Source organism: Callorhinus ursinus, unplaced genomic scaffold, assembly GCF_003265705.2.
Source record: "Callorhinus ursinus isolate GAN/ISIS: 27379988/994484 unplaced genomic scaffold, GSC_fseal_2.0 scaffold3, whole genome shotgun sequence".
In the NCBI taxonomy this organism is placed as follows: domain Eukaryota; kingdom Metazoa; phylum Chordata; class Mammalia; order Carnivora; family Otariidae; genus Callorhinus; species Callorhinus ursinus.
The window spans coordinates 42,618,779-42,634,034 of NW_027397065.1; the positions used below are offsets into that span (position 1 = coordinate 42,618,779).

General features: G+C 49.9%; 1 protein-coding gene across 3 annotated transcripts in view; it reads left to right on the plus strand.

The window, feature by feature from the left end:
• CCNJL (cyclin J like) overlaps positions 1 to 15,256 on the plus strand; it is a 114,844-nt gene that overhangs the window by 74,018 nt on the left and 25,570 nt on the right. The window contains exons 8-9 of one of the 3 annotated variants that reach the window (XM_073890429.1): positions 3,996 to 4,090; positions 4,783 to 4,839. The exons of 1 other annotated variant lie outside the window; for it this stretch is intronic. In XM_073890429.1, the coding sequence (XP_073746530.1) occupies positions 3,996 to 4,090; positions 4,783 to 4,824 (137 nt within the window). In that variant the 3' untranslated portion in view covers positions 4,825 to 4,839. Of the gene's footprint in view, positions 1 to 3,995; positions 4,271 to 4,782; positions 4,840 to 15,256 lie in introns of those variants that run through there. One more of the 3 variants, XM_073890427.1, reaches the window with a different exon arrangement.

A 15,256-nucleotide genomic window follows, 5' to 3' on the forward strand; every position in this document is an offset into this window, starting at 1 on the left:
GAGTGGGTCCATGGCTTTCATCAGGTGTTCCGAGGGGGCCTCCCCAAAAGTGAAAGGCCACTAATCTGGTCTATAATTTGTAACGTAAGCTCTGATCAGAAAGGCCAGGAGAATTTATTAAAAAGGTCAGTGAAGGGGCGCCTGGGTGGCTCAGTAGTTAAGTGTCTGCCTTCGGCTCAGGTCATGATCCAGGGGTCCTGGGATGGAGCCCTGCTTTGGGCTCCCTGCTCAGCGGGAAGCCTGCTTTTCCCTCTCCCACTCCCCCTGCTTGTGTTCCCTCTCTCACTGTGTGTCTCTCTGTCAAATACATAAATAAAATCTTAAAAAAAAAAAAAAAAGATCAGTGAAGTAAAAATGTGAGTTTAAGCCCCACAAAGACCTGGGGTCAAATCCCTGCTCTTCAGTTTCATTTGTGTACCTTTGAATAAGTTACTAAAAATTTTTGAGCCTTTAAAATAGGAATTTAGTGGCACCTGGGTGGCTCACTGGGTAGAGCAAGCAATTCTTGATCTTGGGATTGTAAATTCGAATCCCATGGTGGATGTTGAGATTACTTAAATAAACAAATAAAATCTTAAAAAAAAAAAAAAGGATATTCATGCGTCATAAACCAGTACAGGGGGCGCCTGGGTGACTCAGTCGGTTAAGTGGCTGGCTCTTGATTTCTGCTCAGGTCATGATCTCAAGGCCCTGGGATGCAATGCAACACGGGCTCCGCACTCAGCAGGGAGTCTGCGAGAGGATTCTCTCTCCCTCTGCCCCTCCCTCTGCTCACTCTCACTCTGTCAAATAAATAAACAAACCAGCACAGGACAGTGACCTCAGAGAGGATACTGGAGATGAGATGGGGAGTCTTACAGCCTTCGGTCTGTAGGGCAGCCTCCTCACTGGAGACAGTATTCGGCAAACAGGAAAACCCTTATTTTCTGTTTCTGCTGTGTCTCTGCCGGTTCCGCTCTTATTATTGAGTTGATGGAATGTCTGACTGTTGTAGACACAGCCCTTCGGGCTGCAAATAAAGAAACCCACTTGAACTAGGCTAGGCCAAAAGGGGTAACACATTAGGTTGAACCATACATAATTGCTAATATTTGCTCTTCTTGACCTTTAAAAACAACCCTTTCATATGGTTCAATCTTAATGTATGGATGCAGGGCCAACTCGGGGAACCCAAGTGGTGGAAATGGAGTAGGGCGACACGAGGAACTAGGACCAGGAACTGGAAAGCGTCAGGAGCCAGTCTCTCTGGCATCATGTGCAGCTTCTCTCTCTCTGTGTCTACTTGATTCTCGCTTCCGGCTGTCCTTTCTCTCCTGCCCACCTGCACCCAGACCCCCGGGGCCTTCCGCGCGGCCAACAGAAGCTCAGTCGGGAGACATAATCTGATTGGTCTATTGTGAGTCAGGTGTCTGCTCTGGTCCAATCATCTGTGGGCAGGGAGGCAGGAGTCTTTAGTGAAAACAATGGAAACAGATGTGAGCGGAAAAGAAACTTACTGAACGGACGTAGATTAGATCACAGAGCTTTCAGGCTTGGGAAACAAGCCGGAGCAGGAGACGATAAGCAGCTGGAACCACAGCCGCAATGACATCACAGCAGTGGTTTTGTTGGGATCTGCTGGACTGTGCAGTTTTCACCCCTATCAACGGCGACAACGGCTCGCTAGCTTTGCAGCCACCATTCCCCTGGGAAGTGGGTATGCCCCCCTCAGTCCCCCAACCAGAATGGAGTCTCTCTCTTTAAAAGAAAAAAAAAAAAAAGACTCTAGGGGCGCCTGGGTGGCTCAGTTGTTAAGCGTCTGCCTTCGGCTGGGCTCATGGTACTGGTGTCCTGGGATCGAGCCCCGTATCGGCCTCTGCCCAGCGGGAAGCCTGCTCCTCCCTCTCCCACTCCCCCTGCTTGTGTTCCCTCTCTCGCTGTGTGTCTGTCAAATAAATAAAATCTTAAAAAATACATTTTTATTTATTTGGTAGAAAGAGAGCACAAGTCAGCAGAGCGGCAGGCAGAGGGGTGCCCTCAGGTGCCCGACCTGAACCGAAGGCAGACGCTTAACCGACTCAGCTACCCAGGCGCCGCTGGAATGGATTCTCTTGTCTCTGCTTGTGCCTCCCCAGCTGCAGAGGAAAAGTCCCAGTGGGAGTGTCTGGTTGAGCTGAAGTCATGAGCAGGCACCCCATTGCCACTGTGTGATGAGAATATGAGTATCTGGCCTTTGCAGCCTTGTATTAGGAAGTGGACCCCACCTTCCACCAGAACTCATGCAGTGGGGAGTTCTCTAAACATAGATGAGGGTGCAGACACTCCGTCCCACCACTGGGCCCACTGCTCAGGTGGAGAGGGACAATTTTTGAAGAAGGGACTGTGGGATGGGCAAATGCCCAGAAAGTGTCCACAACAGTGACCTCTCCCCCAAGCTCCTGCCCAGCTCATGTGCTGTGTTCTCCAAGAAGCCTTTTTCTCCTCCCATTGTAGTCCACCCTGGTCAGGCTTTCTTCTGCTTAGAACCTGCTTAGGAGGGCACAGGATTAAATTGTTACTGTTGCTTTTCTATCTGAGATTGAAGCAGCTGGAGGGCAGGAAGTTTGCCTTATGCCTCTCTATTATCTGTACAACAGCTGGCCCAGGGAAGACCTGTAGTAGGGACTTAACCAGTACTTGTTGGTTGACTAAGGCATTAGTCAGGGCTCCTGCAGATAAAAGTAACAGACACTGATCAACGAACGAAAAAGGAATTTCTGGGGAGGGTACGGGTAGCTCATAGAAAGGATGGAAAAGCTAAACCATCAGATCTCAAGATGGCACATAGCACCAGAGAGCAAGAAGGAAAGATGAGTTGAATCACCTTCAACCATCCTCCATCCTTACAGCACTCCACTTAAGACTCAAATTCCCAGCTTGGCCAACTGTTGGCTGTATCACTTGGGCAGGTGACTTAATTTCCGTGCTTGGGTTTCCACATTGGCAGAATGGGGCTAACAATCAAACCCACCTCCAGGGAGGACTGGATAACTCCATACATGAAGCACTCAGACAGGGGACGGCCCCTGCTCTTACAGAGAAAGGGGAATGCATGTTCTTACAAGAACTTCAAGTCCTCTCTGATTCCTTAGCTACCTAGGACTGGAAAAGAAGATTGCTCACCCCCACATCTGCCAGTCTAATCCTGACTGGGGCCACGGCCAGGAAGGAGGAGGAGGAAGTGTAGGAGGTAGATCCAACAACATCCAAGCAACCTCACCTCCACACTTACAACCAAAGCAGCCCATGACCCTCAAAAATTATTGCTTCAGGCCAGAGTCAGGTGCCAAAAGGTCTTCATCCAGTTCCCTGTGCAGTTATTCATCTCCCTGTCTCCTGCCTCTGGCTAACTGTGATTAATGCCTGTGGCAGTCACAGGAATAGCTCCTAATGAATTTCTAATGAACTCATTTGGTGTTAATGCGGTGTGTAATTCCGCAGGATGCTCATTATAATTTAGCCTTATTAAGTCTCTAGTTATTGCGAACTACTATTGCTCTAAGCTCAGAAGCAAGAGAAAAGTAATTATCTGGAGCAGGCAGTTAAATTATGGAAAGGACTGGACATTCAGAGAAGGCCAACCAGTGGCTACTCCTTTTTTTTTTTTTTTCCTCCTTGGGGTGTAATGCTCTGTGCGAGGAACCGGCCGTGCAGGTCTTTGAGCTGAGGCAAGACTGCCCTCCCTGACTTTATATCCTGTAATGTCAGAGCTGTGCAGGCTGCAGCCTGTGGGGGGCGGGGGACGGGGGGAGGGTCTTTAAGGCCCATCCAAAAGTGGCCCTGCTCCTAAAATGGTCCACTTGTGTACTGCTTGGGTCTGAATTTGCACCATGGGGGTGGATTCTTCTGCCTTGGAGGCACCGTTGCATGTCCAAGGTGACCTATGCCACACCTCAGAGTTCACAAAGGGTGACAGATAGGCTATCTTATCTGAACATCACGGCATCCCAGTTATTGTCATTAAACTCCTTTGACAGATAAGAAGATTGACGTGCACAGAGGTGAAGCCACTTGCCCAAGGTCACTGGGTGCCAGAGTGGTGGCAACAGAACCCGCATCCTCAGACCCCCAGGTGAGCTCTCTTTCCAGCTCACCTCTCGTTTTACCACCTGGCATGCTTCTCATGCACACGTGACTCACATTTCCCCCCTAGATCAGATGTCCCTTGAAGTTGGAGCTGTGTCTATGACCCCTTTACCTGTTTGGCCTTGGTCCAGAGGGATGGGCTGCCAGGGCAGGCCCCCTGAAGCCACCTGGAGTGTTCGCTCAAGCACAAGCTGATTCAGTTCTCTTCCCACCTCTCTCTGAAATTTTCTCCCGGTTTCCCTCTGACCCTACCCCCTCTCATGTGCTCTCTCTCTCTCTCTCATTCTCGCTCTCTCAAATAAATAAATAAAATCTTTAAAAAAAAAAAAAGAAATTTTCTCCCGGTTTCTCACAACCAGCTTTATACTTTTAGCTAAAATGTAGATTAAACTTTTTTTTAAAGTTTGAAATCATTTTCTCCTGGAGATAAAAGTAACCCATGCTATTTGCCTAAAATTCAGAAAAATGCAGAAAAGTCTAAAGAACATAAGGATCATCTGTAACCCTATCACTCAGATATAACTATTGTGTAACAGTTGGTATAAATATCCTTTCAGCCCTTATGATATGCACATATAAACACACATAGGAACATTTTATTCATAACGTCATCTACTCTATGTATTTGTATACACTATATGTATATGTCCTATTTGGGAAATTGCTTTTTTTTTTAAGATTTTATTTTTAAATCATCTCTACCCCCAATGTGGGGCCTGAACTCACAACCCCAAGATCAAGAGTCACACGCTCCACTGACCGAGCCAGCCAGCCAGACGCCCCTGGATATTGCTTTTTATTAAACTTAGGAACATGAAATTTCTGAAAGATGAATTTACATTGTCAAAGAATAAAAGCAAATTTCAGAATATTCTCGGTAACTGCTCTGGGTTATGAGACGATACAAAAAAAAGGGGGGGTATTTAGAGAATAAAGCCCAAATCACCTCCTACACAAGCCGGTAAAGAAATGTACTTATTGCTACCTTATCTCCCACAGTATCTCATTCGTCAGTGGCATGGGAAGAGCAATGGGTGGAAGACGAAGGTCTGAGTGCAAAGTCACATGGCATTAGGGGTCAGGATCAGTGGATGGGCCATGGGAGTTTAAACGCAAACCCAGGGGCCTGATGTGGCCCTCGCCAACTCCCCAGCCTCATTTTCTGTTGTGCCCTCTCTGCTGCAAATTCATTATCACCGGAACCGCCCATACTCACTCTGCTATTTCGCACCTTGCCTTTACACATACTTCTCTCTCTCTCATGCCCAGTGGCATAAATGGTGAGAACTCACTTTTGTGCAATACCTAATTTGATTGTTTGCCTAGGAAGTAGACAAAGAGAGCTCCTTGGAGGGCCAAGTAGGTTTTGTGTCAATATGGAAGAAAGTGCTGGGTGGTGGGGGAATGTTTTCTTTCCCCTTTGAGGTGGAAGGAGACTCATTCTGGCCTTCCTTGGTGCTGTGTTTAGTTCAGCCTCCATGACCAGGGAGCTGCTGTACACACCTAAACCACCCTGGAATTGACCTCCTGCTTCCTGTACTGTGTTCTGGTCGGCAAGTCCCTCTTTCCTAACTCTTTCCAGAACTTTCTGTCAGTCTTGGGTGAGGTGCTGTTGGCCTCTGCCTGTGGTCTCTCACTTCACTCACATCTAAGCAGACGCCTGGAGCTGTGGGTATGTTCATCGTGGCTGTTCAGACATGGGAAGGAATGGGTAAATTCAGGTTGATATCAGTGTGACCGCTATGTGTGTCTCTGTGGCTCTCTGTACAAAAATGCGCATTGCCCAGGTGCATGTATGTCTGTGATACTATACTGTAAGGGGAATTGCATGCATGTGTGAGAAAGTGTATGTATATACGTATCTGTATCCCTGTATCTCTGTGTGTATGAGAATGTGTGCTTTCTCTGTGTATACGGTGTGTATACATGTGGAGTATTATGTACTTGTGTATACATATGGAGCAGAGTGCACACATGCTCAGCTATGGTTTTCTGTGAATGGCTCTGGATCTGTTTGTATCCAGACATGTGGGAGTGTTTGTTTACTGAAGGGAAGGGAGATATTGGATGCCTAGACTACAAATAAAAACAAATAAATAAAAACCCTCAAACATAATTGGAGTTCCAGAGACAAGGAAAGGACTCTCAAGTTGACTGCATTGATCAAAACATCTTTAAGAACCTGTTCTTTGCAGCTCTAACCTGTTCTTTGCAGCTCTCGACTATGTTTGATGCTGTATCCTTCTGGTCACAAAATGACTGCAGCATTTCCAAATCCCACACTCAGACACAAAGAATCCAGTAACAGATACATGCAACTTTGCTTTGGGGGTGACTTTCCTAAGAAGGAGGAAGCTTTCCTATTTCCCCCCATGTCTCATTGGCTAGAACTTGGTCACATGGTCAAAACTAAACCAATCTCTGTTAAGAGGACTGAGACCACCAAGTTCCACTTAAACTAATCAGGACCCCCCCCTTCCTGGAGCTGAGGATGGAATTAGCTTTTTAAAGCACAAGGCTGTAGTGCCTGGGTGGCTCAGTCAGTTAAGCAGCTGCCTTTGGCTCAGTCATGATCTCAGGGTCCTGGGATCCAGCCTCACTTAGGGCTCCCTGCTCAGTGAAGAGTCTGCTTCTCCCTCTCCCTCTGCCCCTCCCACTCTGTGCTCTCTCTTGCTCACTCTCTCAAATAAATAAAATCTTAAAACAAAAAGAAAGCACAAGGCTGCTTAGAGGAATATCAGTCATTTGACAGGGTTCTGTCAGGACAACTAATGGGTGGGGCACCTGGGGTTCAGTCGGTAGAGCTTGGGACTCTGTCTCTGGGTGGTGAGTTTGAGTGCCACATTGGGTATAGAGATTACTTTAAAAAAATAAAAAACAGGGCGCCTGGGTGGCTCAGATGGTTGAGCATCTGCCTTCAGCTCAGGTCGTGATCCTAGGGTCCTGGGGTCGAGTCCCGCATCGGGCTCTCTGCTCCTTGGGAGCCTGCTTCTCCCTCTGCTGCTCTCTCTCTCTCTCTGTCTCTCATGAATAAATAAAATCTTTAATAAAAAAACAATAAATCTTTAAAGATAAAAAATAAAAATAAAAAAACAGGGGCACCTGGGTGGCTCAGTTGGTTAAGTATCTGCCTTAGACTCAGGTCATGATCTTGGCGTCCTGGGATCCAGCCGTGTTGGGCTCCCTGCTCAGCAGGGAGTCTGCGTCTCCCTCTGCCTCTCCCCCGATTCATGCTCTCTCTCTCAAATAAATAAAATCTTTTTAAAAATAAACAGGGGCGCCTGGGTGGCTCAGATGGTTAAGCGTCTGCCTTTGGCTCAGGTCATGATCCCAGGGTCCTGGGATTGAGCCCCACATCGGGCTCCCTGCTCAGCGGGAAGCCTGCTTCTCCCTCTCCCACTCCCCCTGCTTGTGTTCCCTCTCTCGCTGTGTCTCTCTGTCAAATAAATAAAATCTTAAAAAAAATAAATAAAAATAAAAATAAAATAATGTTAAAAAAAGACAAATGGGAATGGATGTTGGGTAGACAGTCAGTAGTGTCTATTACAAAGGTGTGTGTATGCATGTATGCAAGCATGTCTGTAAGTGTACATTGTGTGTGTGAACATGGGTGACTATATAATATGTATGGGTGTTTCAATTACCTATTGTTGCATAACAAACCATTCCAAAACATAGTGGCTTAAAACAACAAAACTGGGGGGATTCACAGTGCCCGGACAGATAAAACGTGATTTGTAGATGCCTCCCTGGATGAAACTAATTGAAAAGCAAAGGAGGGGCGCCCCGAACACTGGGCCTCCTTTGAAGTTTCTTGGCTGAAAGCAGCCGGATTCTTACTGCCACTCAAGGTTCTCATCTAGGGAGTAAATACAGGCACCTGTCGTGGTCATGTACTTCACGAACGCCTTGCCTTGCACGTGGTGTGTTGATTAAACTCACAATAAAAGCGGAGACAGAGCTTGGCTCAAGGCCTTTCACCACTAGAGCGTCTGGTCCTCGGGCCCTCTCGTTTCTCCTACTTTGGTGTCTGGAGGAATCTTTTTCATTTGCCATCTCGGCATTTGCTGGCTAACCCGACACAAAACTGTATCAGTTGCCATGATTCTGTGGGTCAGGAACTTGGGCAGGGTAGGCCTGGGTGGCCATCTCTACACGGCCTCATCTGTGGAGACTCACAAAGCTATATTCCACCAGTCAGTAGGCTGAGCTGGAAGGCGGAGGCTTCCCTCCCATGTTTGACCCAGTGCTTCTCTGCATGGCTCCTCTCTCTTCTCACATGACGAGCTTGGGCTTCCTCACAGCATGCTGGCCTCAGGAAGGCTGAACTTCTTCCAGGGCAGCTGACTTCCGACAAGGAGGAAGCAAACGCTGCCAGTCCTCTTCACGTCTGGATTTAGAAATCTCAGAATGTTACCTCTACCACAAATATCCAAGAGGAGAGAAGTAGAATTTACCGTTTGATAGGCAGAAAAGCATGCACATGCAGAGAAGAAAGGAATCCATGACAGCCATCTTTGGAAATGATCTACAACGGGAGGAGTACGTATTGAACGTGAAGGTGGGTGTATCTGAGTGTGAGCCATTTTTGTCTGTGGGCATGGAGGAGTGTGAGTCTGTGTCAGTGTGCATGTGTTACCCGCGTGCCTGTTTATGTACATACAGGTGGGAACGTGTGGAGGAATGTGTGTGAAGTGTACATGGGTACAGGTATGTGTGCATGCACAGTAGGCAAAGCTGGCAACCTTGACCTGCCCTTGCTGTGGACTTCCTGGGTGGACACGCTGAGCCTGCAAATCCTGGTCAAGGTAACAATCCAATCATTACTAGAATTTTATCCTTGACTAGGAGGCTGTGGGTCCTAAGCCAGGCAAAAGACTCAGCCTTTACCATAACCCTCTGAAGCCACACTGCTAGCAGGGAGGAGGAGACCCTCTACCTTTTTTTTTTTTTTTTTTTTTTTCTTCCCTGAGATCTGGAGGTTTTCTACCTGCAGAACCACTGGCTCCGTGATCCCCCATCCCAGCCCTGCCTTTGGGATTGTAAACCTCAGGAAGGGATTTCAGAGATAGTAGGAAGCCCAAGCTCAAGGCTGCTCACTGAACCCTTGGCTTCTCTTTCACAGCACATTTCCCAGGAAAGAAAATCTGATGGTGAGGCAGCGAGCAGGGAGGAAAAGGCATGGGTCGAGTGCTACCTTGTGCCATCCCTGTGTGTCCTCTCTGGAACTTCACTCAGTCGCCACATTGAGCTCTGAAGCAAGGACTCAGGTGGTCTTTTTACAGATAAGGGAAAGGATGCTCAGAGGCATCCTAAAGTCACACCTTATAAAGAGCAACGGGAGTGAAGAGGGGATGGAAGGAAGAGAAGGTACATCATTTTTCTTTGGCCACCAATTCCTTTTCATTAAGAAGAGTCTTAAAAACGGGTGCCTGGGGCGCCTGGGTGGCTCAGTCGTTGGGCGTCTGCCTTAGGCTCAGGTCATGATCCTAGAGCCCTGGGATCGAGCCCCACATCGGGCTCCCTGCTCAGCGGGAAGCCTGCTTCTCCCTCTCCTACTCCCCCTGCTTGTGTTCCTTCTCTTGCTGTGTCTCTGTCAAATAAATAAAATCTTAAAAAAAAACTGGGGTGCCTGGGTGGTTCAGTCAGTAAAGCATGTGACTCTTGGTCACAGGGTCATGAGTTCAAGCCCCAGGTTGGCGTGGAGCCTACTTAAATAAATAATTTTTGGAGCAGGTAATATATTCCTATGTCTCAATATTCAAGAGTAAGAATAGGGGCTACAAAGAAAACCCCCCTCTGTGCCCTGGCGCCTCTGCCGTTCTGCTCCCCGTGCCCTGCCCAGCCAACAGAAGGCTCAGGCTCTTATGTATCCTTCAGAGCAGTCTGATGCATATATACACAAATATGTATACACTTATATGTGTTTATATATTCCCCCTCGCCTGTCACACTTTTTTAATTTTTTTTTTAAGATTTTATTTATTTATTTGAGAGAGAATGAGAGAGAGAGAGCATGAGAGGGAAGAGGGTCAGAGGGAGAAGCAGACTCCCTGCTGAGCAGGGAGCCCGATGCGGGACTCGATCCCGGGACTCCAGGATCATGACCTGAGCCGAAGGCAGTCGCTTAACCAACTGAGCCACCCAGGCGCCCTTGATTTTTAAATTTAATATAGCTTGCAGAATGTTCCATATTGGTGCCAAAGAGGTCCTCATGCTTTATTCCAGTGGCCTGGTGTTTCATTCTGGGGCTCCATCATAGTGTATTTGAGCAGTCACCTATTAAAGGAACATGTAGGTTACTTCCAACCTTTCGGTATAACAAAGCTGCAGTGGAAAATGCATTAATCTGTTTCACATCTGTAAGATTATATCTGTAGGAGCAAGTTCCCTGAAGTAGAACAGCTGGGTCAGAAGATGTGCTAGAAGCTGGCAGATCATCCCCTGTGAGGGTCCATACCCGCCCCCCACCCCAGCATGGTTGAGAGCACCTCCCCGCCTCCCCCAAGCCCCAGCTCCATCGCTGTGCTGGGTTTGAAGGGAGGTCAGGTGGAGACAGGCTGGGAGGGAAGGTGGAGCCATCCCCAGGGAAGCCCATGGCAGGAAAACAGGCAGGCACTTGGGGAAGGTCCTAGGACATCAGCTGGTGACACAGACCTCTCCCCAAGATAAGGCAGCAGCACCTTCTGTGCTGGGGCCTAAGAGTTAAGAGATGGGGATTCTGGGTCCAAGGTTCCCACCTCCACTTGACAAAGGGCAAGCCCTTTCATAATGATAGCAGCCACCTCCAGGCAGAGCGCTGAGCTGGCACTTCTGCAGCCTGAGTTCAGAGAGGTTAGGGAACACGCCCGAGGTGGTCCAGCCCTTACGTCACAGAGTCAGGATTTGATCCCAGACAACACTGTGTTTCATGGCCTTGGCTTCCATCTCAAAGTCATGTGGCCTTGGTGCAGTAAGGGGCTTAGGAACTGGTTGGGGTAGAGCAGGTGGGCACGTGGCCCCCCACCACGGAGAAGACCGTGTCAAGTTCACTTGTCACAGGAAGGCCTGACTCCTCAACAGTCTCCCTATTTTTCAGGCTGGTTTTGCGGTTCAGCGGAGGCTGTGAGCACCCTGGGGTCTGGCACTAGGGCTTACCACAGAACAGGGTACACGGTGGGTTTGCTGATGGAGATAAGGGAGAGGAGCTTAGGTGAAGGATGGGGAGAAGCTGGGTAGGGACAGAGAAGCCGCAACAGGTAGGACACAGGGCTAAGGCCAGCAAAGCGCCCTGCAGCACAGCTCCCCTCTCCTGCCCCAAGCCTCTGGCTGCCCCAGATGCCGTGACCTGGAGCGCCCCCTGGCGGCACACTCTGCAGCCCGGCCTGCGAAGGCGCCCGTGGGTCTGGGGGGGGGGCGGTCTGGGCCCAGGGGAGAGGGGCTGACCCTTCGGACCACTGTCATCTCTGGGGGGCTGGCTGGCCTGCCACTCCACCCAGGAGTGTCCTTTCTCGGAGGCAAGTCGGCTTAATCATAGTAATAATGAGGCACTCACACGAAGAATCACAAAGGGACCTTTTGAAGGAGGAAAGGGACTCTTGAAGCCATGATTGGTCCATCAGAGTTACAGGAAAGGGTAACACATCTCTCAAGTGTCCTCCCCATCGTAATCTGGGATGTCTTAGCATTTGCACCGATGCTGTTTCTGCACCTTCACAGAGCTGCCTGGGTGAGCATCTGTTGCCCCATCACCAGGGGCTGGACCAGCCTCAGCCTGTGAGCCCCACTGAGCCAGAGGACAAAGCCTGAAATGAGACACAGAGCCATAGTGTAGAAAGGGGCTCCTGAGACCATCTTATCACTTATTCACTTGTCTATTCGATAAATCTTCTTGATCCACCTATGAGGTACAGACATGTGGGCCCTGGGGATGTGGGAGCTAACAACAGGCAAGGTCCCTGACTTCTGGCAATTGAGAGTCCAGGCTGGGAGAGGCAAACAACAAAGGGACAAGGTCAAAGTGCTGTGGACACTATGCAACAGGGTGACGCGCCAGTGTCTAAAGAGGTCATTTTCACACTGGTGGGCAGGGAAGGCCTGGTAGGAACACTCGGTATATACACTTCAATGCTTAGGACGCAGGACTGTGGATAGTGGCAAAAGTTCAGCTGTACAAGAGCTGGGGTGGCGGCGGGGGGGTGCAGCTCAGCATATGGCAGGAATAGAGGGAAGGGCAGAGTGGGGTCAAAGAACAAGAAGAGCTGGGGTCAGGGAGAGGGCAAGAACACACATGCTCCAAGGTTTGATTTGATTCCAAGGGCTGAGGTGGTCATTGGAGGGCTCTGAGCCTGAGGACAGCATGATCCAATTTGCATTTTTAATAGGTCCTGCCTTTTGCTTTGTGGAGAATAAAGGATGGAAGGGATGAGGGTAAAAGCAAGGAGGCCAGCTAGGAGGTGAGTCCAGGTCTCGAGATACAGAGGTGGTTTCTGCAACGGGGCGGGGAAGAGTCATGTTCTGATGAATCTTAGAGGCACAGTGGCCGGTGGGCGGTTGTTGACAGGACCCGCTGGAGGATTGTCTGCGAGGGGCGAGGAGAGCCGAGACCAGGCTGGGTGCCTTCCCTCCCACTCCATGCCCCTTCCCGCCGGGGTCCGGGGCCTACTGAGTCCTCTCCCTCAGCTCACTTCCAGCAGGGGCAAAGGACCCTAGACTCCACCGCCAGAGGCCCCCAAGGCTGTATCATGGGTGAGTGTGTTCAGAGACTAGGGACCTGGGGACCAGAGGTGCTCTCAGCCTTCCATAGCTTGCTCTCTCTCCCTCCTCCGCTCTCTCTCTGCACCCTCCTTCCTCTCTCACTCTCCTCCCTCTCTCCCTCTCCCCCCACCCTCTCTCTCTCTCTCTCTCTCTCTCACACACACACACACACACACACACACACACACACACACACACACACCCGGTTTACTGCAGCCTTATCAGAAGGAAGCCTCCAGCAGAAACAAGGGGTCTCCAGGGACAGAGTGAGAGGCGCTGACTGTGGACTTTTCCAAGGATTGGGAGGTAGGCTCTGCTGCCCTCCACATTCCATCCTCCTGCTGCCTCTGCCAAACCCTCCTGGTTCTTGCGGGAGAGAAGCTGCGGTTCCCAACTAGAGGCAATTTTGTCTCAGGCCATTGGCAGCGTCTGAAAGCATTTTTAGTTATCCTAACTGGGGAGGGAGTGAGATTAGCATCTAGCGGGTAGAGGCCAGGGATGCTGCTAAATCTCCCACAAGGCACACGACAGCCCCCACCTCAAAGAATGATCTGGCCCCCAGATGTCAGCAGAGGCAAGAGAACCTTCCGTGGGCTCGCCGCCATCAAACATGGAAGGGGCTGTCCTCCTCCCGGAAGCCCCGGTGGCCTCCCGCTGCCATGGATTGGGGGGTGACCATGTGACTGCACAGGGGCTGCACTGTCTCCCTTAGTCCTCTCAGCCACCCTGTGAAGTACGTAGTAGTCTTTGCCCAAGGGCACAGTGTACCTGTCAGTGAGAGGCCGAGCTGTTCATCAGACTCCTGAGCCTGCCCCCGTCTCGCGAATGGAAGGGATTTCACAGGGTCTGTTGCTGTTATGAGCAATGCGACATCTTGTTTCAAGTGAAGTCTTACTGGGAAGTCCAGTGTATACTAGATAACAGGACTGGGTCGAAGCAGCCTGGGAGATTCTCAAAGCCGCCCCCCCCCCACGCCCCCACTTCCATCCTACCCCCTTGAGCCTCCAAGGCCATCTACCTACTCTGGGCCTCTGTGGGGGCGGCATAGGTTGTGCTCTGCAGACGGGGACACCATTCCCGGGGGCTACTTGTGGGGCTGGTGGGGCTATGGCGAGCTACCTCTAGGGCAGGGGTGGCAAGCAGGCGGCGTCTTGACTGTGAACATGCATTGCTTGTTAGACCAGGTGTCATGCTTAACTAACGAGGAGCAGAAGGGGGTGTGGGGTAGCTGTGAATGCTGAGGACCTGCCATCCCTCTTCTAAGAGACGGGAAATATGACATTGAATTTTACTAGAAGATACCTTGCCCCTCTCTACTCCTTGCAATTCAGTGGTGACTCCAAAATGGAGCCGTCCATCACCCCTGTGTTGAAAAATCCCACCCAAGACTGGAGGCACAGCTACATGGGGGTTCCTGAGAGCCTCCAGCACACCCTGGGTTAGGAAGTTCTGCCTCTTTCCCAGAACCCGGGCAGGTTTGCTTTTTGGGTGCTTCTACATTTGTCTTAACCTAATATTGACCTAGAGTCCTATGTTTGGGCAGAGAGGGGCTGTTGCTGAGTTGTTGTTGTCTTTTTTTTTTTTCCTGTCTTCACTACCCTTTGGTGGCCAACTGGGGATGTTCTTCCTCCTCCGGGTGCCACACTGGAGTTAGATCTTCCCCCTGAGGACCTCGGCTTCTTCCCACTCTTTGTCAAGCCGGGTGGCATCTCTGAGGGTCTGGTCAGGAGGACCAGCAGAGACCCTGTAATGCAAGACAGCAAGCCCTGTCTGTTCTCTTTGCAGAGGGTTCCCCAGCTGCCCTGGAGCCTGGGATGAATCTTCCTGGCCCTCTGCCTTCACTCCCTCTACCGTTCTGCCTGGACCCAGCTACAGAGCAGGGCCACTAATGCCAACAGGGATGTTCTCCCTTGTCTGTGGCTAGAGAGGCCAGGAGATGCAGATTGCAGGCCTCTCTGGGGCACGTACCACAAAGAGAATAGCCGAGGGAAGGGCTAGCAGCAGCTGACCTCCTGGGAGGAGAGGCAGGGAGACACCTCATGCATACCCTTTTGTACCTCTTGAGATGTATACTATTGTGGACCTATTTTCAAGAAAAAATTAACAAGAGAAAGCATCAAGGGGTGCCTGGTTGGTTCAGTCATAGAGCATGTGACTTGATCTTGGGATCATGAGTTCAAGCCCCATGCTGGGCATAGTGTTTACTTAAAAACAAAAACAAAAACAAAAACACCTGGTAAATCAAAACAAACAAATCATATTTATGGGGCACCTGGCTGGCTCGGTCAGTGGAGCATGAGACCCTTGATCTCAGGGTCATGAGTTTGAGCCCCACGTTGGGGGTAAAGTTTATTTAAAAAAAAAAAAAGGCAGAAGAGAAAGCCTCAGTTTGGGGCTTGATGCTAGAGCCCTTGGA